This window comes from Chaetodon trifascialis, chromosome 3 (genome assembly GCF_039877785.1).
Source record: "Chaetodon trifascialis isolate fChaTrf1 chromosome 3, fChaTrf1.hap1, whole genome shotgun sequence".
Lineage (NCBI taxonomy): Eukaryota > Metazoa > Chordata > Actinopteri > Chaetodontiformes > Chaetodontidae > Chaetodon > Chaetodon trifascialis.
In genome coordinates this window covers 15,521,820-15,544,356 of record NC_092058.1, presented here as the reverse complement: position 1 = coordinate 15,544,356, position 22,537 = coordinate 15,521,820, and the positions used below count along the sequence as shown (strand labels likewise).

The 22,537-nt window shown below is 42.8% G+C and overlaps 2 protein-coding genes across 6 annotated transcripts in view; one reads left to right on the top strand and one right to left on the bottom strand.

Annotated features, from left to right (window-relative positions):
• Positions 1 to 7,760, top strand: part of dstyk (dual serine/threonine and tyrosine protein kinase) — a 29,305-nt gene extending 21,545 nt beyond the window's left edge. Inside the window, exons 5-14 of one of the 2 annotated variants that reach the window (XM_070958269.1) lie at positions 326 to 540; positions 912 to 995; positions 1,082 to 1,258; positions 3,775 to 3,904; positions 4,375 to 4,531; positions 5,146 to 5,278; positions 5,405 to 5,518; positions 5,711 to 5,825; positions 6,041 to 6,175; positions 7,146 to 7,760. In XM_070958269.1, coding sequence (XP_070814370.1) covers positions 326 to 540; positions 912 to 995; positions 1,082 to 1,258; positions 3,775 to 3,904; positions 4,375 to 4,531; positions 5,146 to 5,278; positions 5,405 to 5,518; positions 5,711 to 5,825; positions 6,041 to 6,175; positions 7,146 to 7,333 — 1,448 coding nt within the window. In that variant the 3' untranslated portion in view covers positions 7,334 to 7,760. Of the gene's footprint in view, positions 1 to 301; positions 541 to 911; positions 996 to 1,081; positions 1,259 to 3,774; positions 3,905 to 4,374; positions 4,532 to 5,145; positions 5,279 to 5,404; positions 5,519 to 5,710; positions 5,826 to 6,040; positions 6,176 to 7,145 lie in introns of both variants that reach the window. The other variant, XM_070958268.1, reaches the window with a different exon arrangement.
• A 3,347-nt stretch (positions 7,761 to 11,107) lies between these two features.
• The window catches only part of celsr2 (cadherin, EGF LAG seven-pass G-type receptor 2), a 62,177-nt gene continuing 50,747 nt past the window's right edge, over positions 11,108 to 22,537 (bottom strand). Inside the window, exons 20-34 of one of the 4 annotated variants that reach the window (XM_070958267.1) lie at positions 22,135 to 22,453; positions 20,834 to 21,001; positions 20,624 to 20,747; positions 20,328 to 20,528; positions 20,067 to 20,241; positions 19,535 to 19,647; positions 18,888 to 18,970; positions 17,816 to 17,942; positions 17,613 to 17,723; positions 16,657 to 16,787; positions 16,483 to 16,568; positions 16,231 to 16,395; positions 15,310 to 15,510; positions 14,892 to 15,114; positions 11,108 to 12,693 (exon numbers count right to left, since the gene is read on the bottom strand). In XM_070958267.1, coding sequence (XP_070814368.1) covers positions 12,687 to 12,693; positions 14,892 to 15,114; positions 15,310 to 15,510; positions 16,231 to 16,395; positions 16,483 to 16,568; positions 16,657 to 16,787; positions 17,613 to 17,723; positions 17,816 to 17,942; positions 18,888 to 18,970; positions 19,535 to 19,647; positions 20,067 to 20,241; positions 20,328 to 20,528; positions 20,624 to 20,747; positions 20,834 to 21,001; positions 22,135 to 22,453 — 2,234 coding nt within the window. In that variant the 3' untranslated portion in view covers positions 11,108 to 12,686. Of the gene's footprint in view, positions 12,749 to 12,962; positions 13,125 to 14,891; positions 15,115 to 15,309; positions 15,511 to 16,230; positions 16,396 to 16,482; positions 16,569 to 16,656; positions 16,788 to 17,612; positions 17,724 to 17,815; positions 17,943 to 18,887; positions 18,971 to 19,534; positions 19,648 to 20,066; positions 20,242 to 20,327; positions 20,529 to 20,623; positions 20,748 to 20,833; positions 21,002 to 22,134; positions 22,454 to 22,537 lie in introns of those variants that run through there. The other 3 variants (XM_070958266.1, XM_070958265.1, XM_070958264.1) reach the window with 3 other exon arrangements.

The window sequence follows — 22,537 nt, the reverse complement described above, 5'->3', positions numbered from 1 at the left end:
CACAATAATCCCTGTGGAAGTTCGCAGAATCTACCACAACCCTCTCCAGGCGTTCTCCTCAAGGATAAACATTTGCTGAGTCTCTCTAACATAAATTATTTTAATCTATAATACTTGTCTGTGTTTCATTATGCAGACTTGATGGAATACAAATACTTATGTTATGAAATGTCCGTTCATTCTAACGCATCAGTGAGTTGTGATCCTCATCTGACGACTTTGATTCATCAGGATTTCTCAGTACCAGCTGGCTACAGTAACTCACATATTAACTGGACACACTTTTTTCTTTCAAACGCAGACATCATTGTAACAACTAATGGAGAGCCTGTTACGTCAAAGGAGATCAAATCTTGCATCCACCAGATCCAGGAGCTGATAGTGGTTCGCTTGAATCAGGCCGTGGCCAATAAGCTCATCAGCTCTGTGGACTATCTGAGGGAGAGCTTCGTAGGAACTCTGGAGCGATGTCTCAACAGTCTGGAAAAGTATCACATCGACTCGTCTGTCCACAATATCACCTCCAATCACCTCAAACAGGTGGGTAACAGCAGAAAAACAGGAACCTTGTTCAGCGTTTTTGTCCAGAACGTATGAAGATGCTTGAATGTGAGTAGCATGATCATATTTATTGATCTCTGTTGTAAGCTTTGCTTTTTCTAATGATAAAAAATGTTTGAGCATGATGTCAGATGACCGTTCTCTCTCTACTGTTCATTTAACTGTTTAAACCTGAGTGTGAACTATCAGTAGCAAACCAAAACAAATAGTTTGTCATGAGGTTAGAGACTCTTACTACAAGAACAAATACCAAAATTAAAAAAAAATGTTTTAACAAGACAAGTGAAGAGACAAGTGACTTTTTTGCTCTTTTTTCATGCATATTTACTTCCCTCTCTCTTCTGTCACAGTTATTAAATGCTGCCTATCACGTCGAGGTCACCTTTCATTCAGGATCCTCTGTGACGAGACTCTTCTGGGAGCAGATCAAACAGGTCAGTGATGAATAAATTCAGCCCTGCAGTTTCATACGGCATGTTGACATCTAAAGGAGTGTCATCACTCTGTGTTTTGCTTCCAGATAATCCACAGGATAACGTTTGTGAACCCTCCTGGCGTCACACCAGAGTGGAAGCGGAAAGTGGCCCAGGACGCCATAGAAAGTCTCAGCGCTGCCAAACTGGCCAGAAGCATCTGCTCCCAGTTCAGAACCCGTCTCAATAGTTCCCATGAGGCCTTTGCAGTGTCCCTGCGCCAGGTGAGCTTTCTCCCCTCTTTGGGGCCTCTCTTTCTTGTCACACCATGCCCTGTTACATTCCTACCTTTGTTTTGAACATGTGAGTAAAAACGCTTTCACTGACCATATACTTTAAGGCTAAAGTCTCGGTCCAATAATCAGGAAGGTCTGCTTCAGCCAGAATGTGTAATAATGTACGAGACTGACAGATGAAATGCTGTCCTCCTGAGCTGCTGATAATTAAAAAAAACGACTAACTTAAAATAGTTCAAATCTAGCTTGCTACTCTACCTCTGCTTTGTGTTGACCTACAGTACTTTTAACGTGGTGACAGCAAACGAGCGTACATGTTCATGAGGCTGAGATGTGGAAAGTAAGGTGCCTTATGTGACCTCTAAAGCACCCGAATCTGGAAAGGGTGGATTTCACACCGGGTAACAGAGCAAGAGATGGATGATTTGCAGAAAGCTGATTAGCATTAGCTGTTGTTTTTAGCTCAGGCCTTTTCTCATGCATATTTCACAGCCAGTGAGTGTGTAAGAGCTGTAAAGGACATCCTCAGGGAATTGACCTCACTGCTTCGAACGTGTGACATTAATCACCTGACCAGAAGAAATGGTTTGCGTGAAGAGCATTTGCACCTCCTACATCTGTGACTGCTATGATTTTTTTTTTACCATATATTTTTCTGAATACACTTTCAAATGACATTGATTGATAAACTGTGTGACAGTCCCATTATGCCTTCAATTACAGACAGCTTTCATTGTCTGTCAGGCCCGGCACAGCTCGTGCCTCAGCATATTTATTCCTCCTCTCTTGAATTGATTCACTTCTTAAGCCCCAGAATGCAAATGCGGGGTCCGCAACTCCCTCCATGAAGTCCCTGACAAATCCGTTTCAGTCAAATTGCTCTGATGATAATCATCACATGACAGACAGTGTGAGTCACATCTATGCCTTTCCATGCTCGCTGATTCTCTTCCAGAATGCAGTTACACAAATACACTGATGAATTGTGGAGGTCTTATAGAGGAGGTGATGTTTGAGGCTTTTGATGGATAAAACTATCCTAATTTCTTTTAGTGATTTATGTGACTGACTCAGTGATCAAGTGCAGTGCAAACACGGCAACCCAATGTCACATTCCTCTCTGTGACTAACAGAGGTGGAAACTGGCTCGCAGTGTGTCGGCATGCAGTTTGACTACATGTGAATACTGAATGTGAATACATAGTGTGCTGTAAAGGCAGAGTAGAGAGGATATCAGAGGGAAGCCTTAGTTGTCACACAGGAATTTAAGAGCAGGGTCTTTTATTTCAGTCCTGAAAAGAATACACGACAAAGACACGCAGCACTTCATAAGATCGCACAGGTTTCAACAGTGTAATGTTAATGGACTAATAGTGAGTAGTGAGTGGAACATGTTTGGGTTGGTGTTTACAAACCGGTCTGATCAAATGTCTCAGCCCTGTTTTTACCTCTTTTTTCCTTCTTCTCCTGCACGTGAGAGATTCTGCTTTCAGTCCTGGCTCAGTTTATTACAAAGCATGCTACAGCTTGCTGCGTGCAGCTTTCATATTTCATAGCTTTTACACAGCATCAGATCCAAGCCTATGTTTCGGGCATTGTACAGAAAAACAACCTGCAAATGTGAGAGTAGACCTGTGGCAGCTGGTAACAGATACAATATGAGTAAATACATGAATGAATGAAGATGAGTTCCACATATTAAGGTTTTTCTTTAGTACGTCAGAAATCATTTTTTGCATGTAAAAAGTGTTTCTAATGTACTGTTGACAGCCTGAGGTCTCTGCTCTTGGAAAATGGCAAATCACATAGAGTGAAAGGTGCATAAACTATGCACTTTCCTAATGTTAAGATATATGGACAAACTTTGCAAACAAGCCATTAAAAGGACTTTTCAGGCCATCGGTACTTTGCTAATCTGATTTTGGTGGAAGGATTTAATATAGTGTTTACATGTCGATGATAAAAGAAACACCCACTCAAACCTGTGTGAAAGTCACCCACTACAGACACACAGTGACTCCCTCTAAAGGACCCCGTTGCAGTCGTGTGAGCAAACTTAGAGTATGTTGGTTCTCATGATGACTTTAAAGCTCCAGCTGAGCACAAAGCAAACAGCAGCAATGAGAACTCAACCAAAAAAACTGTGTTGGCCACAAACTCTGCCTTAAGCAGTCTGACAAACGACGGCATCGCCGCAGAGGTCAAGACATCTGACCTGCAGTCACTGAGAACACGGCGTGGTGATGGCGCCTGCTGACGTCCCGATCGTGTAGTTTCAGAAAACAGGACAAAATTAGACGTAGCTGGATGGAAAGAGGATGCCGTTCACATATATTCAGAAATAAAATCTCAACCTTTAAGCAACGAACAACGTCAGAGAACTATGGTCATAAAAATAAGACACATTAGTTTTACAAAAATGAAGTGACTGTTAACAAATGAAACCAGTCCTTCAGCAGCTGTGCCTAATTCTAACCATGAGATGTTATGTCATGTGTTGGTAGCTGGAGGAAGGGCACACGGGGCGACTGGAGCGCACTGAGGACCTGTGGCTGCGTGTGAGGAAGGACCACGCCCCTCGGCTGGCCCGCCTGTCACTGGAGAGCCGCTCCCTCAGGGATGTGCTGCTGCATGGTGAGTCACCACCAGATCCTCCCATAGTTCACTCACATCGGGTGAAACTCGCAGTCTGCTCTTCACGCTGTTACAAATGTAACGTGACATTCGTGACGTTAAATTTCTCCACCGGATGTGTTCATTTCCTTTAACGGCTGGATGCAAGATGTCCCCTACTTCGCTGGCTTGAACTTAAAGTGAGCACAGAGGAACATTCTCCCTTCAGCACATCAACTTGAAAACAGACTTCTAGTTTCAAACTCTGCACAATCGTTCTGCACAGTGAAGCTCAGACAGCAGAGGAACACCAAGCAAAGCACAGGGGGACTTTTAGAGCATCTGGTTTAGAGAGACAGTAACCACCTAAATTGAGGTTAATGAACTGAAACACGCTTACAGTATCAAACACCACCCTGCTTTCACAGACCTTTTTAAATCCGCAGCCTGTATTCAGACATTTGAAAACCGACTGTGTTGTCTTCTGACAGGCAAGCCGAAGCTTGGCCGAGAGTTGGGTCGAGGCCAGTATGGAGTGGTTTACCTGTGTGACAGCTGGGGGGGGCACTACCCCTGTGCCCTAAAGTCTGTGGTGCCGCCTGATGATAAACACTGGAACGACCTGGCTTTGGAGTTTCACTACACAAGGTGAGTTAGTTAGAGTGTGAAAACATCATCTAAACGCAAACACACACACACACACACACACACACACACACACACACACACACACACACACACACACACACACACACACAGCTGCTTTGGCATGATCTCAGCAGCTGTTTGTCTCAAGGTTATTTCAATTCTTCACACCAAACCACAGCAGGAACAGAACCCAGCACCCATCAAAGCTTGCAATGCATCTTGCTGACACTCAGGAGGTGTGCTTGGAAAATCGGCTTGTGCAGCTTCAGAAACACATTTATCAAAAGCAGAGCTTTTTTTAATGGATTTGACAGCTGCCTTGTTATAAAGGCTAAACTCCACCCAGTCTATTGAGAAATACTTGTGACTGTTGAAGCCCTGAGGCTGTTCTGTGTCAGCATGTTGAATCTGCCAGCGCCTGATTAATGCCGCTCTGCTCCACCTGCCATAAACCTGAGGGATGCAGGGCTTTGTAAGGCTGTGGTGAGGCTGCTTAACGTGGACAAACATGCATTAAAATACTGTGACTTCAAGGTAACAAAAAGTTTTTGTTTTATGACCGTACAACTGAGCTATGTTGTGTTCCTCCCTTCTTTGCATGCGTATTGCTTCAGGACTCTGCCCAAGCACGAGCGGCTCGTCGACCTGCACGGCTCTGTGATCGATCACACCTATGGAGGCGGCTCCAGCATCGCCGTGCTGCTCATCATGGAGCGGCTGCACAGAGACCTCTATACAGGCCTGAAGGTGACTTGATGGTGCAGTGATTGGAAATGATGTGTTGTTGTTTTATATGTAAAGACATGTAATCTTTCAGCTCACTCTCTACTTCCAGTTAAGTCTCCTTTTCCTTTGTCTCTCCATCTCTACCAGGCTGGTTTATCACTGAGGGAGAGACTTCAGATCGCTCTGGATGTGGTGGAGGGGATCCGCTTCCTGCACAGTCAGGGCCTTTTGCACAGAGACATAAAGCTAAAGAACGTTCTGGTAAGTTCAGACCAACTTATCGGAATATAATTATATAATTATAGATGTATAATAACATCATCTTATATAATGTAGAGTTTGTGACTTGTGAGGCGTCACCTGTGTCTGTGGTTTGTTTTTCTAAGTTTTTTTCTACATTTTCAATTTGCTGTTAGCTTAACAAGTGTTGCACTCTTTTCATTCCTTTTCCAGTTGGACAAACAAAATCGTGCAAAGATCACCGATCTGGGCTTCTGTAAACCAGAGGCCATGATGTCTGGCAGCATCGTTGGAACCCCGATCCACATGGCTCCAGAGCTGTTTACAGGTATGATATTGAGCAGTCCATAATTTCATCATGAAGCAACTCCTGGTTTACTTCAGACTGTTTGATTGGTCAGAACTGTGTGAACAACTGCATGTCACATTCTCTGTTGGCTTGAGAAGTTACATGAACTTGTACATACACGTTATCAGAGGAGGAATCTGTCATTACATCTTGTGTTAAAGGTTTCCTCTCCATTGTGACTCTTCTGCTCACAGGAAAGTACGATAACTCTGTGGACGTCTACGCCTTCGGGATCCTTTTCTGGTACCTCTGCACTGGTTCAGTGAAACTCCCAGAAGCCTTTGAGAGATGCTCCAGTAAAGACCAGCTCTGGAATAATGTTAAAAAAGGTGAACGAACGCCGAGGTCGCTTTCATACCTGCAGCTCAGTTTGTTTTGTCCAGACCAGGAGACGAAAAAAACACGTTTGTGCCCTTTAGCTTTGGTCTGGTTTGTGTTCACACTTTTACTGAAGAACGATAATGAACACATATAGACTGACTGGTACCTCATTGATCGTCCTGCTTCATCAGTGTTATGTGAATCCATGTGGGGAAATCATGTACTGGTGACACTTAAATGCTTCTGATGTCTTTATTTAGGAAATAACTGATTTTGTTGGGTTAGTCAACACTGCAGCTTTACCTGAAGTGATGAATATAACTGATAGAAACAGGATGAGAAGGTGGTGTCTTGTACCTTAAGATCACAGGGAAGTCACTGCGACGCTCACTGTGCAATGAAGGAAGTCACAGATTAAGACACGCCCCAGTTTTAACTGCTTGTCTTGGTTTGATTGATCAGGGAAACGTGGTAACCTCATGATTTGCATGAATATATTATATTCTACAGATTGCTTCCTTGACAGTTCATGGCCAGAAGAAGGATTTATTGGTAGTTTAGCTTTTGAATCATGACAAGATCACATGTAATCACCTGGTCAAGCATGTAGCATGTAGCATGCGTCAGGGCTGAGTCCTGACCACAGCAGCCCGGGCCTTTACTGCACGTCATCCCCTTGCCTGCCTTTCCTCACTCTGTGCAGCTGTCACTATCAAACAAAGCAGAAATGCCTAGAAAATGATCTTGCGGTCTGTGTGTTTGCTTTCACACCGCAAACAAACACCAGAGTTCGCTGAGAAGCAGACCCAGACTCTTCTTTTGAAGGGGGCCTCTGTCAGGTTGATTGTTTGCAAATGAAAGCCTTTCACTCAGAAAACCTGTCAGTCTTCAGACATGAAGACTTGATGTTCACTATCGGAGGACATGCTGCTGTTTGTTTGGGGTCTCATGTGTCACTCCTGTCCCTGTCCCCTTTAGGAGCCAGACCTGAGCGGTTGCCCACTTTTGATGAGGAATGCTGGCAGCTGATGGAGGCCTGCTGGAATGGGGACCCTTCCCAGAGGCCCCTGCTCGGCATTGTGGAGCCCAGCCTGCAAAGCATCATGGTCCGACTCTGCAACTGCGGCTCAGAACAGAAAAGCAGCAGCCTCGAGGACTCAAACTGAAAACACTCCGGAGAAACTAACACACGCGCGATAGGGATTCTGATCAGGAGAGTATTTTGTATTTATGAAGAGCGCAGAAGGAACAGGTGACCAGTGAATGACGCTCGTGCTGTCTTCCTTGTTCACAGTTGTTGGATATACATTATTTATGAGGAGTCCAGAAGTTTGCAAATATGTGTGTTTTATTTGTGCTTTGTGTATTTGTATACAAACTCTACAGTATGCTTTCGTCCACGCTGCCGTGCTAATTGCTACTCGGTCATAGAATTGTTACTAGATGCAAAATGTTTTAAAAGTAGTCCGTTCCCAGTATTATGAAAAAAATATATAAATATATAAAAGATTAATTTTAGATTGTATTTAAACTGAACATGTCTGCATCTATACAAATACGTCTTTTTTTAATAAAATGATCTGTTACAACATGATTGTGTTGTAATTGTACATCAGTGGCTCCTTCAAACATAACAGTGTCCACTTGTAACACCTCATCAGAACACCAGTTCAGCTCGTTAGTGCTTTTGTTCTTGTTTTGTCTAATTTTTAGAGGCTAGATTGAATTTATCAGTACTTCAGGTGAGGGAGGAAAAAAAATAAGGAAAATCTGAAAAAGTTAACAATTCTGTGAGCAGAATTTTTCTTTTATTCCTGCTTTTCTATCCTGTACATCATCTTGTGACTCTTCAGACTTGTCTTCTTTCCTTTGGAAATTGCTGCTATAAATTAATACTTTAAGCTTTTAGGAGCTTCAAGCAGTACTAAAGAAGTTATGCATACTTTCACAGTGTCATTTATGGTGTGATGGCAAAGCTGAGGACCCCGGGTCAAAGTTTCTGTTCCTGTGAACAGCTAAACAGCAAAAAAAAAAAAGACTTTTGAACAGCATAAAGTCAGAGATGACACATTTAATATTTTTCTCATCTTTTATCTTCACTTTTTCTTCTCTTGCAGCAAAGCATAACTGAAAACATGTCAGCACACACACACACACACACACACACACACACACACACACACACACACACACACACACACACACACACACACACATAATAACCCACAGCCGTTGACCACTGCTGCTCTGCAGACTCATGGACCATCTTCAAGTCAAAGAGTAAAGCTGATGATTTTGCGCCGCCGCGCTTCGATGATGGTGGTGATGGGAAGAACAGCATGCAGGCCGGTTTCTTCAGGGAAGCGACTCTGTGATGGTTCAGCCTCATTCATGATTCATTTCACGTGTGATCCTCGCTGATGAAGACACAAAAAACACAGACACGCGTGGCAGCAAACAGCAAACTGTCAGCATTTCACAGAATCTCCACTATTTCATAAACCATGTTTTTAGGGGGGCTCGTCTCCCCCTCGCTCCCCTGCAGGTCTGCCGGTCTCCAGATCACATCCGGCTCGATGGACGCTCCTTCACAAACTCCTGACGCTGGGTTTGGTGGTGAGGACGCAGGAGCTTTCCTCCTGCTGGCTACTCCATGAAGGCCGTATTTGTGCAGGTGTCGCTGCACAGTAGAGCAGTGCACCACCACCCCCGAGTCTGCTAAATCTTCCTGAAGGCCTTTGACCGTCAAACCGGGGTCTCGCTGCGCCTTTCTAGCGATCTTCCGAGCGGTCCTCTCGGACACTTTTCTCGGTCTTCCAGACCTCAGCTTGACCTCCACCGTCCCTGTTGACTTCCATTTCTTAATGACGTTACGGACTGAGGAGACTGGTAAGTGAAAGCGCTGTGCGATCTTCTTGTAGCCTCCTCCTGCTTTGTGGGCATCAACGAGTTGAACTTTGAGAGAGCTGGACAGCTGCTGAGAGGAGCCCATGGCTGCTGAGAGACGGGACGAGGTTTGACGACTCTGAGCATTTACAAAGCTTTGACATGTGCATCACCAAGCCGGGGACTGTCCATTGATCACTGAGCCACAAAACAGTCGGAAAGATGTCCCACTGGACCGGAAGCCCGTTTGTCCCACAGCCCGAAGCTCTGAAGCTGTTCCGAAAATACACGAGTGTGTCTACAATGAATGTCTGCGCGTGTTTGGACGCGCTGGATGAAGTCAGCTGACCATCTTCTTCTTCTTCGTTTCTTTTTACAGGCGGTTTGCAAAATGTTGCATTAACTTACCCCTACTAATTATCTGATCTAATATGAACTTTCTTTCTTTCTTTCTTTCTTTCTTTCTTTCTTTCTTTCTTTCTTTCTTTCTTTCTTTCTTTTTTTTTTTTTTTTTAAGAATAAACCTTAATAAACATAAGTAGCATGTCTGAAGTCATGTCAGTTACAGTCAGGTTGCAAAACAAACACATCCTGCATCACTGCAGTGCTAGTCCATCCCCAGACCGTCGAGCCAGCTCAACCATGTAAATAATGTAATTTTGGAGAGCAGTCTGCTCAGAAACTGTCTCTTTTACCAAGAACAATGCAGAGAAGTAAGAACTACTGAAGAGTTCATGTTTTATCTGACGAAAAGGGCCAATTAAATTACATCTGGTGTTTAATAAGATCACTGCTGTTAATAATAAAAGTCACAAAACAGTTTCATGTGACGGATTTATGATGATTAATGCTTTTTAGATCTGTGTCACTTCAAGATGAATACTGAAACTATCAGGTGTGGATGTAACGATAGTTCACTAATCAGATATTCTGAAACTATTCTGACACATTGGTCTGTTGCTGTTAGACAGTTTAGAAATTCACTTTATGTCTTGGTCTGCTAAAATTTAATTTTCAAGTCATTTGCTCTGACTAGACATTCTCATCTGGGACTTTCCTCCAGAATACTGATTAAAATCTTATTTTAGGCTTGAGCTTGATGGAGGACAAATGCCAGGATAAAGCCAGGAGACAGTTAGCTTAGCATAGCATAAAAACTGGAAGCAGGGAAATGGCTAACATTTGACATTCATTGCAGATTGTGTATCTTTTGACAGAGCCACGCTGCTTCCCACCTTTATGCTAAGATAAGATAGCTGTCTGCTGCTTGTAGCTTCATGTTGAGAGCTGTATGAATCTTGTAATCAAACTGATTACATGTTAGAAAATACACTGAATAAGTCTATTTCCTAACATGTCCAAGAGTTCAAACATGAATTAAAATCAGCCTGTTGAATCTTTCTGCAAAATCAAGTTAATCATTTTAATAATTTTACCTCTTCTGCATTTACAGACGGGAGCTTGGTTGCCGTTTTCTTCTCATGAATGAAATTTATTCATTTATTTTCACTGCAACCCACTTTCGTTACAGGTTAGCTTTATGTTACCCGGCTAATGGCACGTTTACAGGCAGATCCACCTCTGAGAGCAGAAATACAAGACCACCATTATGACTGCACCTGTCTCTTTTACTTATAGAAATTTGTTGAAATCCTTTATTCCACATAGAAAAATATCAGCCATCATCCAGAGACTACTCTGTGCCACTGAAGCTTTGACTACTACAGCAGTTGTTGGTGTTCAAGCAGGTGAGACCTGTAGAACAGCAACAAAGGAAACATTGTGACTGCATGAAATTATCTGGCACATAACCACATAAATTGTCATTTTTATAAATCAGTTTTTGTACCCTGTTTCATGGTAAGCTAAGCTAACTAGCTGCTAGCTGTAGCTTGATATTTAACGTTACCATGAAACATTACTATTAATCTTCTCATTGAACTCTCTGCCAGAAAGAAAATTAGTGCAATCCCCAAAGTGCTGAAGTTTTCAGCTGCCAAACAAGATTCAAGTGAAATTAATTTATGTGGAAATAAAGAGGCCATGATTTCTCTAGTAAAAGTTTGTAACCTGGTCCTTTTTATATCAAATATCTGATTGTTCCACTTGTACAGTAACAGGATGTACCCTTGATATCAGCTGCAATGCAAAATACATTAAACAGGGAAAAAAAAACAAAAAACAAATCCGACGTGAAGTCGCGGTAAAAACTGAGGTAAGATGGAAATGGTAGAAAACAGTTTAATCAGTAAAAACAGGAGCGGCAGAGTAAAAGAGACAATTCTCTGTTGGGATACCAGAGTTGATATGATTGACCTGGTAGTGTTGATTCTTATGGCATGAAATTTATACGTTAAATTGGTAAAATGGCATCCATGAATATCACATCAATTTGACTGAAAGTAGTAACTAAGATAAAAGATATGTCCTCCCAAGTGTCAAGAGCGATTCCTAAAAACAGGGTTTACATATTTACTTACATTTAGAGATATGTCCTCAATTCATTTACAGGCCACTCTGTACAGTAAAAATGGATTACAGCTCAAACAGTATTACAGCACAATTTCGCATGTGTTTCATTATTTTACAAATGACAAAAGCTTCGTAGCTAATCTACAAAATACAGCTGTCTTAGTCACTGAACTCCAATGAATGCATTCATCCCTCAGACACAACGATGAAAAATGAGAGCGCTTTTGAAGTCCATAAAAAATGTGCTCTCTGTGATTTACAAAAACAAAAAAAAGATGTATCAAAAGTCTTTTTGAGTCCTTTTCAGGTCTGCACATGCAGGTTTGCCCTCTGGAAGGCTGATCAGTGCAGAAGGCCGTGAGCCAGTGCAGCTGTGAACAGCTGTTGCCTCTGGAAACATCCTTCATTAATGAGAAATGGCTTATATGGAGCATCCATTAACAGGCGGGGATGGCCATTCCTTTCTTCCTTGTTTTAAAGTTCAGAAATCCACGGAGAGTTCTGCGTCTGCAGACAACCTGCACTCGACCGGTTTGTGCCTCTTGGACATTTCAGGCATGTAAAGTAACTCAACAACCTGAGTTTGAACTCCTCAAACCTCAGACTGGCACAAACACTAACAGCTCCTACAGTAACAGAAGCAGGCAAACCAGGAAGACATCACAAAGTAGTTATGCATGAAAAAAAGGAATTTCCCTGAATGTTTGCAAGCCTACAACTAAATGACCCACCCCCCCCAAAAAATGACAAACATGAGCTCTTTATAGTTCCACAGGTTCCAAAACAAAATATATACCCTGGAACAAACAAACAAAAAAAAACTACAAAAAAAATTTAAAAAACGACCGCCAACAAATCTGGGTGGTAAATTAAAAAAAAAAAAAAAGTGCATTGCTTCAAGTATGTAAACAAAATGATTTCTTTAAAGGGAGAGTGAGACTCGTTCTGTCAGTGTGCGTGAGCCCGGGCCAGTGCAGTGACTCCTGAGGTTTGGCACACATGTATGAACTCACACACACACGCACGCACGCACACGCACACACACACACACACACGCACTCACAGGATCATGAAGACGAGGGTGAATTCCTTCTTTTTCCACATTTTTTTAAGTTTAAGTCCGGTGCTCCCTGTTTGCAGTCAGTGCTGAGGAAGGAGGCTCTATGACCTGCAAAGACACACCCCTCCATCAGCGTGGTCACATGGAGGTGTTGCAGTGGCTGCTGGGAAAACAGGGTGGTGCATGGAGGAGGAGGAGGAGGAGGGGGGGGGGGGGATTCAGGATGGATGGTGAGGAATGCAGCGCAACGCAAGAAAGAACACAAAAAGAAAAAAATAAACACGTGAGGTGATGAAACAGACACACGCGCACACACACACACACACACACACACACACACACACACACACACACACACACACACACACACACACACACACACACACACACACACACACACACACACACACACACACACACACACACACAGGTTGTGAGCGGTGACAGATGCTAAAATGATGCACCAATCTGAAGACAGTGATCCTGATTGTTTTGAATGAGGATCAGAGCTTCATGGGATAAAATTAAAGAATAAAAATCTATGATTTTTGGAAAGAGAGAAGGAGCAAAGAAGGTTGATTAGTAACTACAATTTATATTGTTACTGAAAATAAGACTCAAGAGTTGAGGATTTTAAAGCGCCTTTGATACATGCCTTTATAAATATACATGTTTTAACCAGCCTCCTGCCTCCTACCTCTACTCTCCTCACCACTCATCTGCAGTTGGACATAAAGCAGCTTTAATTTCACACTGAGCCATCATTTTCTTCACATTGGACATGCAGATCTGCAGCTTTTCAGACAGATCGGTGCAGTTACAGTGAGGAAACTTCACCGTCCTCCCTCGGTGCTAAATTGTTCACAGAGATTTCCGGTGGATAATTTAAAAATTGTATTTTTTATTTTTATTTTACCTTCTGTTAAAATATCTGGATGTTGAGTCTGAACACTTTGTTTGCAGCTGACTCAATGTGTTCATGGTACGGAGAATCAAAAACTTTCAAGTATCCAAAGTTGGCATCAATTATCAGATCAGAAATCTTCTTTTAATTAATTTTAGATCCTTTCACCCAACATGTTTATTTTGGTTAAAATGAACTCTGGTGCGTTTACCCTGTCAGTGCGGTTCGTGCGGGCTGCTGTGAAAGCCGTCACTGTAGACCAAACAAACTGGAGAGGTGTGTTTGTGCTGGAAATGTGATCCAACCTGGATGTGATCCAACTTTTGAGTGAAACGACTCCTGTAGCCAGGTGTGCTTTGCATCATGGGATGCGGACAGTTGTAGCAACAAGACAGAATGAATCAAGGTCAGACGTGGACCAGTGCAACACAGCATGCTGTATTTGGTCCTTCAGGACCTTCTTCCTGTGTTTATGTTCTTGCTCGAGCCTCAGACACGTCACTGAACGCTCTCATGTGGTTTGTAGTGCCACATTTTGGGTCACTTGGGTTTTTCTCTCTGTGAAAACTGGAAAAAGCTCCAAGTTCACCAGCTCATCACCTGATTCAGACCAGAGCAAACGAACTACAGGCGTGAAAACACCCTCTGACTTTTCTGTCAGCAAAGAGTGGCTGCTTGTGTTTAGTCACGATTAACTATTTATACTTATATTTCTCAGAGTAATGCATCACATAAGTGTTGTTTGGGTATCGATATTGACTCTTTGGTATCATATTGGACAAGTATCCAAAAATAGCAAACAGTGGCAAGCCTTCTTTTGTATAATGCTGTGTAATGTTTTTGCTATTATTGACTGCTTCAGTATTCGTGCTTTGGCTGCATTATTTTACACAACATTGAACATTAGATTTGCATCAAGCTGTCAAAAGCCTTGAGACAATGACAAAAAGCTGGAGCTGCATGTCCACAGGGAAGCAGAGGATGGATGACTATAAGTGAAACATCTGTGTGCTGCACGGGCAGTGAGCATTGAACAGAACAAGGACAGATTTAACAGCTGCCACTGATCCAGCCTGCACACTTCATTCATGTTGCTACATTTTGGCTCCAATTACAGCGTTATTGAAGTGTTTAGGATCCCTCCACACTGATAGCAGGATGGGTGCTGTCTTCATTTGGTTTAACAGTGAACATAATTAGGTGGAAATGAGACAGACTATAAGCAATGATAACAACAATCGGTGAGGACAGTGGCACAAATCGCAGTTTGATGCAGAACGAAACACTGAAGGACTGTGATCTGTGACACACAGAGATACGACGGCGGACACGCAGGTGGAAAACAACACTCATCATGGTAACATCTGCTACAGGTTCATGTGGGTCTTGTGCTAATACTCACTCTGATCCTGATGAGTCCCCGTCCACCGTCCCTGCCTTGATGCTCATGGCGACGCCGTTAAGATGATCTGGCAGGCTGGGTTTTACGGGGCCGACTCGACCGTCACTGGATGACGATCCCTGCGGAGACGCCGTGCCGGGGACGTTTCCACTAAGTTCGTTGTGTATACGACTGAGGCCGTTTCTCTCTACAATAGGAGACAACTGCTTCTTCTTTAGGATCCCTGCACAGGATAAAAACAAGATATGATGTCATTATCATATCATTATGATGAAGCAATAGAAACAGACTTTATTTATGACTATTTCAAAGAAGATGAACCACAACTCAGACCAGGGGGAAGTGGACCGCATGGTCATGGAAGTTTTTATTTACTTACTGACAGTGTTGCAGGTGTTTGCGTGAGGCTAAACTTTACCTTTGTGGGGGTGGGCGCTGAGGTTTGGCAGACTGGGTAGCAGCACCATCATGGCATCCTGCGTCCGGGCGTCGCGGCCGAGACTCAGCTCTGGATTGGCCAGATTGTCTGGCTTCAGTCTGTCTGTAGCTGCGAGCTCGCTGTCACCGCTCACTGCTGCTGCATAATCTCCAGGCCAGTACATCTTACTCAAACTGTTGTCTGGAAAACGGAAACGAAGAATTCATGAAATAAAGGACAAACACCTGCAGTGTCACACTAAATACTAACAGCTTTATGTGGAATTTACCTACAGAGAAGGTTGAGGTGTGTTTACTCTCCACTAGTGTGTTAATGAACATATGCATTGTTAAAAACATACAGCTGTACCACAGGCTGGTGTTTGAGGTCCTTGTCGGTGATATGATATTGGTTTAAATTAACCCCATTCTGTGCCTCTCATCCTCAAAGACCATCTGGATGAAAAAATATTCCATCTGTTTCAAGATAAACCAGATTTCTTTAAACCCGTCTCTCAAGTTGCTTCAGTATTTCCTGTCATGACACACAGCATGTCCTTATTCAAAAGTTGTATCTCATTTTATCTTATCTTATAATTACTAATAAAAAGTCAATGTGCTACTAATATACATGCTAATAAGCAACTAGTCTTCCTTAATACAAACTGTGACCAAAAGAAACATCCACATATAGCAACTTAGATAATAATGACATTTTAAATTTTGGTTCAATTGAGCCAAGACACAACTTGAGAAACAGGTTAAAAACCTTTTCATGCAACAGATTTTTTCATCCAGAGTGTTCGAAGATTTTATTTTCAGAACAGCAGGAACTGTTGTGGGTTTTCATAAAATCAGATGCAGATCCCTGTGATAACACGAGAGGCACAAACTGGAGCTGGCTTCACATGAGCTTCAGTACCGTGCGGTTGTGGTCTCTTGCCCGCATTAGATGCCAGGTTTTCCCAGCATTCCTCTGGGGGGAGAGGACCCTCCTCATCCTCGCTGTCAGAGGAGTGTGTGGAGGCGTAGGAGCCGCTCTGGTCGTCCTCTAGAGACAGGTCGCTGTCCGAGTCGCTGTCATGATCTACACACAGGCGGAGGGGAGAAGTCAATGTGGCCAAACCGATCGCTGCAGTTTAACTAAATCAGAGGGACCGAGTGAGAATAATACCATTCAAGTGCTCTTTAGTGTCATGGAAGAGGGATGTGTGGTCGTTCAGAGCGATGTGTGCCTGGCTGTTACTTAACCCATCGTCCCTAAGAAGAGAGAAAGATCAGTTTACTCCTGTCACTCTGCCAAGTGAAGCAGATTATTCATCTTTAGTTCTAGACTATTTCCTCTTACCTGAGGACGAATGGCACGTAGCTCTGCTGACTCTTGCCGCTCTGCATGGTGCCGTTCAGAGACACACTGGAGTCTCCAAAGGGAAGGTGGTACAAGCGGCCGTCCATGTAGTTTGTGTTGCATTTGTAGCCCTGCAAATAGAAAAGAGGAGGGGAAACATTTTAGGAATTAAAAGAAACACTTCTTTTTCACTTATTTAAATTTCAACATTAATATTCATTATTTGATATTCATTCGTGATCATATTTCACAGTTAGGTGTCTCTTCATTTATTCTTACAAAATAATAACTATTTTGGCTTTTTTTAACTTCTATATCAGCCTCAAGCTCGTTAGATACTCCTCAATAGGTACAACTTAAAAAAGAAGGTCACAAATATTTACTGTAATTGATTTCTGCCTCAAACAGAGTAAATAGTGCGTTTGTTGGGGCCTATTTTAACCAGCAGAATAATGCACATTACTAGTGAGCATTTCCGACAGTCCCCCAGTGCAACACTGTGCTCCATTGATGTGTTTTCAATAAACAATGGAGCTCTATGGTGCAGAGGAATAAGACACATCAGGCTGTGGCTACACAGACAAACTGTTAATACAATTCATTTCATTCAGTTCATTACTAGCTTGGTCTTTTTGGGGATTTGTTGATAATAATAATATAGAATATCGGCAGCTTTTTCCTTTAAGGTGCATATTATATCTCAACACGTTTCTCAGCACTTGATGCTGGTATTAATGTCAGTAAAAGCTCAAAGTTAACTGGAGACAGTTTCAGGTTTTTGGAAACAGATGCCATCATAATGAAAAAATGAACACATTAAGCTCCTGGTCTGAGGTCATTACAGATGTGGCGTGTGTGAGTCAGCAGGTTTTTTTAAGCTCCCAACATACAACTACAGCTAAGCTCCATATCCCAGAGGTGTCTGACTGAAAGGAGTTTTTCTCAGAGGAACTCACTGAGGCCTTGGATTTGATCATATGATCCGGGCGCTTGCGGCTGCAGCAGTATTTCATGGCATTCCTCGCCTCCTTATTGAAGACGATGCGGAAGAAGAAAACAAAGGGACCCTGGGGGTTGGACAACGGAAGCGAGTAGAGGGTCAGAGAAAAGACAGAAATCAACCAATCAGACTGATTTCAGAGGGTACCGGAGAGCTCACCTGCACACAGTTGAACCCAGCGAACAGGTAGTGGAAGATGATCATGTCGCTGTTGACAGAGAGGAGCGCCAGAAAACACGTGACTGAAACCAGGAAGAGAACGCCACCTGCGGTCTTCAGGCCCGAGCTGCAGAATATGAAGTCACATGAGAGAGAACACAGAGGGACATAAGTGAGCAGCTGTCAGAACCATTTCTCTGCATTCACTGATCTGAAGATGGAACGAAGAGCGAACCGAAGCCAACGGCAGGAGAGACAGAGCTGCACTTTGTCTCATGAGGAGCGGTGACCACAAACCTTTGGCCAAAAAAGTCCCTTTAGAAGGTTCCTTTTAAATAATCTGTACATTTGCTCTCCACGTTATTACAACTTGCACAGGAACAACGAACAAAGCATTTCATGGCAGACTGTGTATGACAAAGCAATTAGAGGATTTTATTCAAGTTTAGAGAATCCCAGTCATTTGCCTCTTACATTAATTTTTAAATGACACATTACAAAATGCATAACAGGGCTGCTGGGACCTGAGAACATGCTGCAATTTTTTATTATTTTTGCTTGAAAGTTACTGAAATGATTGTTCAATTATCAAAATGGTTGCAGATTATTTTTTAGTCAACTGACTATCAATTAATCAAAACTGCTGAGTGAGCACAAAACAAATCTACACTGTGAAGTCAGGAGTTCAGATTGTGGAGTTCGAAATCAGTTTAAGAGAGGATGCAAAAACAAAAAATTTGCCATGAAATGACATTTAGGGTCAGATCAATAACATTCCCCCCCGTGTTTATTAATGAGCGCTTCTCTGTCTCCACTCAGTCCAGCAGGGGCAGGTTATTGAGGTTTGGTCTGATGTCACCGTTACTAAATGCTGATGGGAATTCTATTATTGACATCCTTCAGATGGGTTTTGGTTGAACTTCACTGGTTTGATTAAGTTGTTCATTGCAGGCTGGGGATTTCCTACCACTGGACGAAGCATAAATAAATGTCCTTTAACAAAAACCTTTAAAGCAGGAAGCATGTAAACAGCACTGGTGTGTGTGCTGGAGGAAAACGTTGGGACACTCACACACGAGGCTCTTTCTTCTCAATGCTGTGGTGTCTCAGCGAGCAGGAGGCTCTGGACGACAGGATGTACAGGAAGATGTTCATCTGTGGACACAAAGGCACACTGCATCACTACCGACAGCATGGCAGGAGACTGTCAAACATCAAGGTAGTTTTCCTGTCAGAATATTTCCTTCACTCTTGTACACCTGCTGACGGTAAGTCAACTGAACAGTGACGGTGCGTTCACTGTCACAACACTGCTGCTGAGTCAGCATGTTACATTGAGGTGTGTCAAACATTTCAGAGGGAAATATTGTCCTGTTAGCTGTAGTTCTATACAAAATAGTTGGAAATGAGCTCCACCTCAAACAACTACAGCAGTATAATCCTTCTTTTACATGAATGCATCAGTAATAATAATGAAAATACTCACATGTGACTTTTGTCTACATTGAGTACTTTTACCTTTAATACTGAAGCATGCTTTCCTGATTATACTTGCATACTTTTACATAAGTAAAGTACTTCCTCCACCACTGGTATTCTATCAGTACCTGTGAGCCTTTAAAGGCCAACAACACAGATGCACACTGCTACTGCCACATGTGTAGTTTGTGATGTACAACAGTCTCCACGAGTCGATCGCAGGGATCTGCAGGGACTCACCGACGCCACCATGGCGATGGGTCCAGCAAAGCTCCAGATAAGAGTGTCATACATAGACAGCCAACAGAAGTCTGGGTTCCCATAGCCTTCAGGGTCCAGTCCCACCGCCAAACCTGGAGATGAACCCAGACACACACACAGATTTAGATTTTTTGCGACAGTATATTTTAAAGCACAACGTCATTTTCTGATTGTCATTGTCACGTTGACATTGAACAGTAACAGACAATCACACTGTAAGACTGTGAGCATGTTTTGGAACAATTGATTGGTACATAAAGCAATCAATAATGTCAGAAAATTAAACTCACAGGAGAAACCATGTGTTTATTACCATGACTTCACCTATTCTTATTTCCTCACCTTTTATCTTTGTTTAATTAAATTTTCTTAATTGTCTTTTCTCTATATTTCAATTATATTTTGTGTCTCTACCAGTTGTTTTTTTAAGCATTGAGACATTTGAAATACTACAAGAGCTTCTCCGCCTGTGCTCCTGGTGTATTTTTGTGCTTTTAAGTGACATTCAGACCTGTGATGAAGGCGGGCACTCCCCAGCCAATCAGGTAGTAGAATCTCATGGGTCCATAGTTGATGTCTCGCACTTCGCTGATCATGCGGTAGATGTGCAGCCCCTCCAGGAAGAGCCAGGAGAAGGTGCAGAGGTAGAAGAAGTGCAGCAGGATGGCGATGACCGTGCACACAAACTGCAAAGAGTGGCACGATTTAAACATGAACAGATGAAAGGAAGCGTTACAAATCAAGTCAAAGAGGTGGGAAGCTAACTGATTACCGGGTTGTCTGCCTGGTTGATGCCCAGGATGAAGATGAGCTCAGAAAGGAAGAGAGCAGTGGCTCCGTTGTTGATTATACTTGTCTTGTTGCACTGCATGGCTCTCAGACACAGGAGGAAAATCGTGGTGAGGAAGAGGAAGCTCAGTGTCACTCCCACCGTACTCCACGTCAGGATTTTGATTGGCAGAATCTCTCCGTTCTGACACGGACGTCACGGTAAAGAGAGAGAAGTTAAAGGTGGAGGACGGAGTGATGATATGTGTGGTTTAAGTCAAAAGTCTCACTGTCACTCACCTCCCTCCTGGAGATGTCCATGAGCACGGCGAAGCTGGTCATGTGATAACACTGACAGCTGATGTGGGTGTTGTTTCTGAAAACCACCTCGCAGCCCTTTGCTGACCAGCCGCCGCTCCCCCCTCTGACATGAAACACAAAGAGCAGTGTGAGAAAGACACATCTTCATCCAGCTTCCTCAGCAGCTCTGTTAGTGTGTTGATGTCTCACAGTATGGTGTGGTTCCAGAACACGCAGATGGGTTTAGAGCGCTCCTCAGTGGTGACCAGGCGGAACTGCACAGTGATGGGTTTGTCCAGCGTGTGCTGCAGCAGCTCGTCGTTGTCGTGGACTGTGATACTGACCACCGGTGTGTTGATGACTGGACGCTTTGGCACCCTGATGACAAAAAATATAAAGTCACATAATTAAAGGCATGTTATCATTCTACAGTACATTATAATATTCTCTTATTTGTGTCGCTCATTACGTTGTCGCTTCCACGGCCTGTTTGTGGCTGCCCACTGCTTCCAACTGAAGATTTTGAATCTTGAAAAAAGGCTCACAAACATAATTTTCCTTTTTAAATATAAACATAATTTACCAAAACACCTGCAGTTTTAAATAAGTGTTAATTAAACAGAATAAATAGCGTTGGGGGGTATTTTTGGATTAATATATATTTGATGCAACAGTGAGTATTTAAAGCAGCAGGATGGTACATGTGTAGTATATACACAATATAAAAAACTACACTCGTAGATTTTGATTGCTCAAAGCCAGTCAAAAGGGTCCAACATTGCAGGAAAGGGACCAGCCTGTTTAATTTTGCACATTTCGGCAAATTGTTCCACTTTTATGGATCATAATATTTAAAAGCCAGTTTCCCAATCTCAGTATTATTTTCAATCAAACAGTTTTGGGACCTTGTGTAATGTGAACTTGATCTATAGTTAAAAAGACATGTAAGGTAACGACTGACACCTGACTTTCTCACACAGTAAACAATGACGTGTTCTGAAACCATCCCCAGTTATGAACCTCAGGGCAGAATGATAGACAGCATCGAGAGGTTTAGGCGTGGAGGCATGAGAATGCATATAAATTATATCATCATAGTCCATAACTGGGAAAAAGGTTGAGTGGACCATTTGATTCCTGCAGTTCTCAGAGATACTTGCCTTATTTCTATAAAAAATATGCCAGTTTTGCTTTAAATGTCTGAGGTCATCAATATGTTTTTTGAAGCACAGCTTGTCATCCAGGCAGAAACCACAGTATTTATCTGTGTTTTACATCAATTCAAGTCTGCTACACAGTACATAAATCAAAATCTAAGTTTTTGGATGACAGTGGAAGAAATAAGCTATAGCATATTTTCCATGCACAGTTTAATTTAATTGTTATTTTTATTTAAACAAGCAGTTTATTTTTATTTAAACAAGCAGTTTATTTTTGATAGAAGATTTCTATTGAACCTCTAAACTAGCTTCAGATTGAATGTGAACAGAGGGAGCCTTCAGTCTTCTCACCGCAGACTTCTCTTGTCAGGGTCATAGCTCTCTGGTAACAGCGAGGCCAGGCTGTGGAAGATGATCACACTGGCGATGGCGTCCTGCTGGATGTCATCAGGGTGGCGTCTCTTCCTGTTGGCGGAGCGGTTCCTCAGCATGGACTCTGGGAAGACATCCAGGTGTCTGTGGCCCTTGGTGTCCAGAGGTGGTTGGAAGACCGAATCGGGTAGCGTGACGGCCGTCTCTAAGTCTGCAGGACGGGGGCCCCTCAGGGACTGGTACCGCGGGAGTTTGGCTCCAGCGAAATTCATCTTTTTCAGACGATCCACAGAGATGACTGTGGAGAAGAACACACACAGGCAGAGTCAGAGAGGCTGAAAACAGGCAGAGCTCTGGAGGCCGTGTGAGAGAAAACACAAAC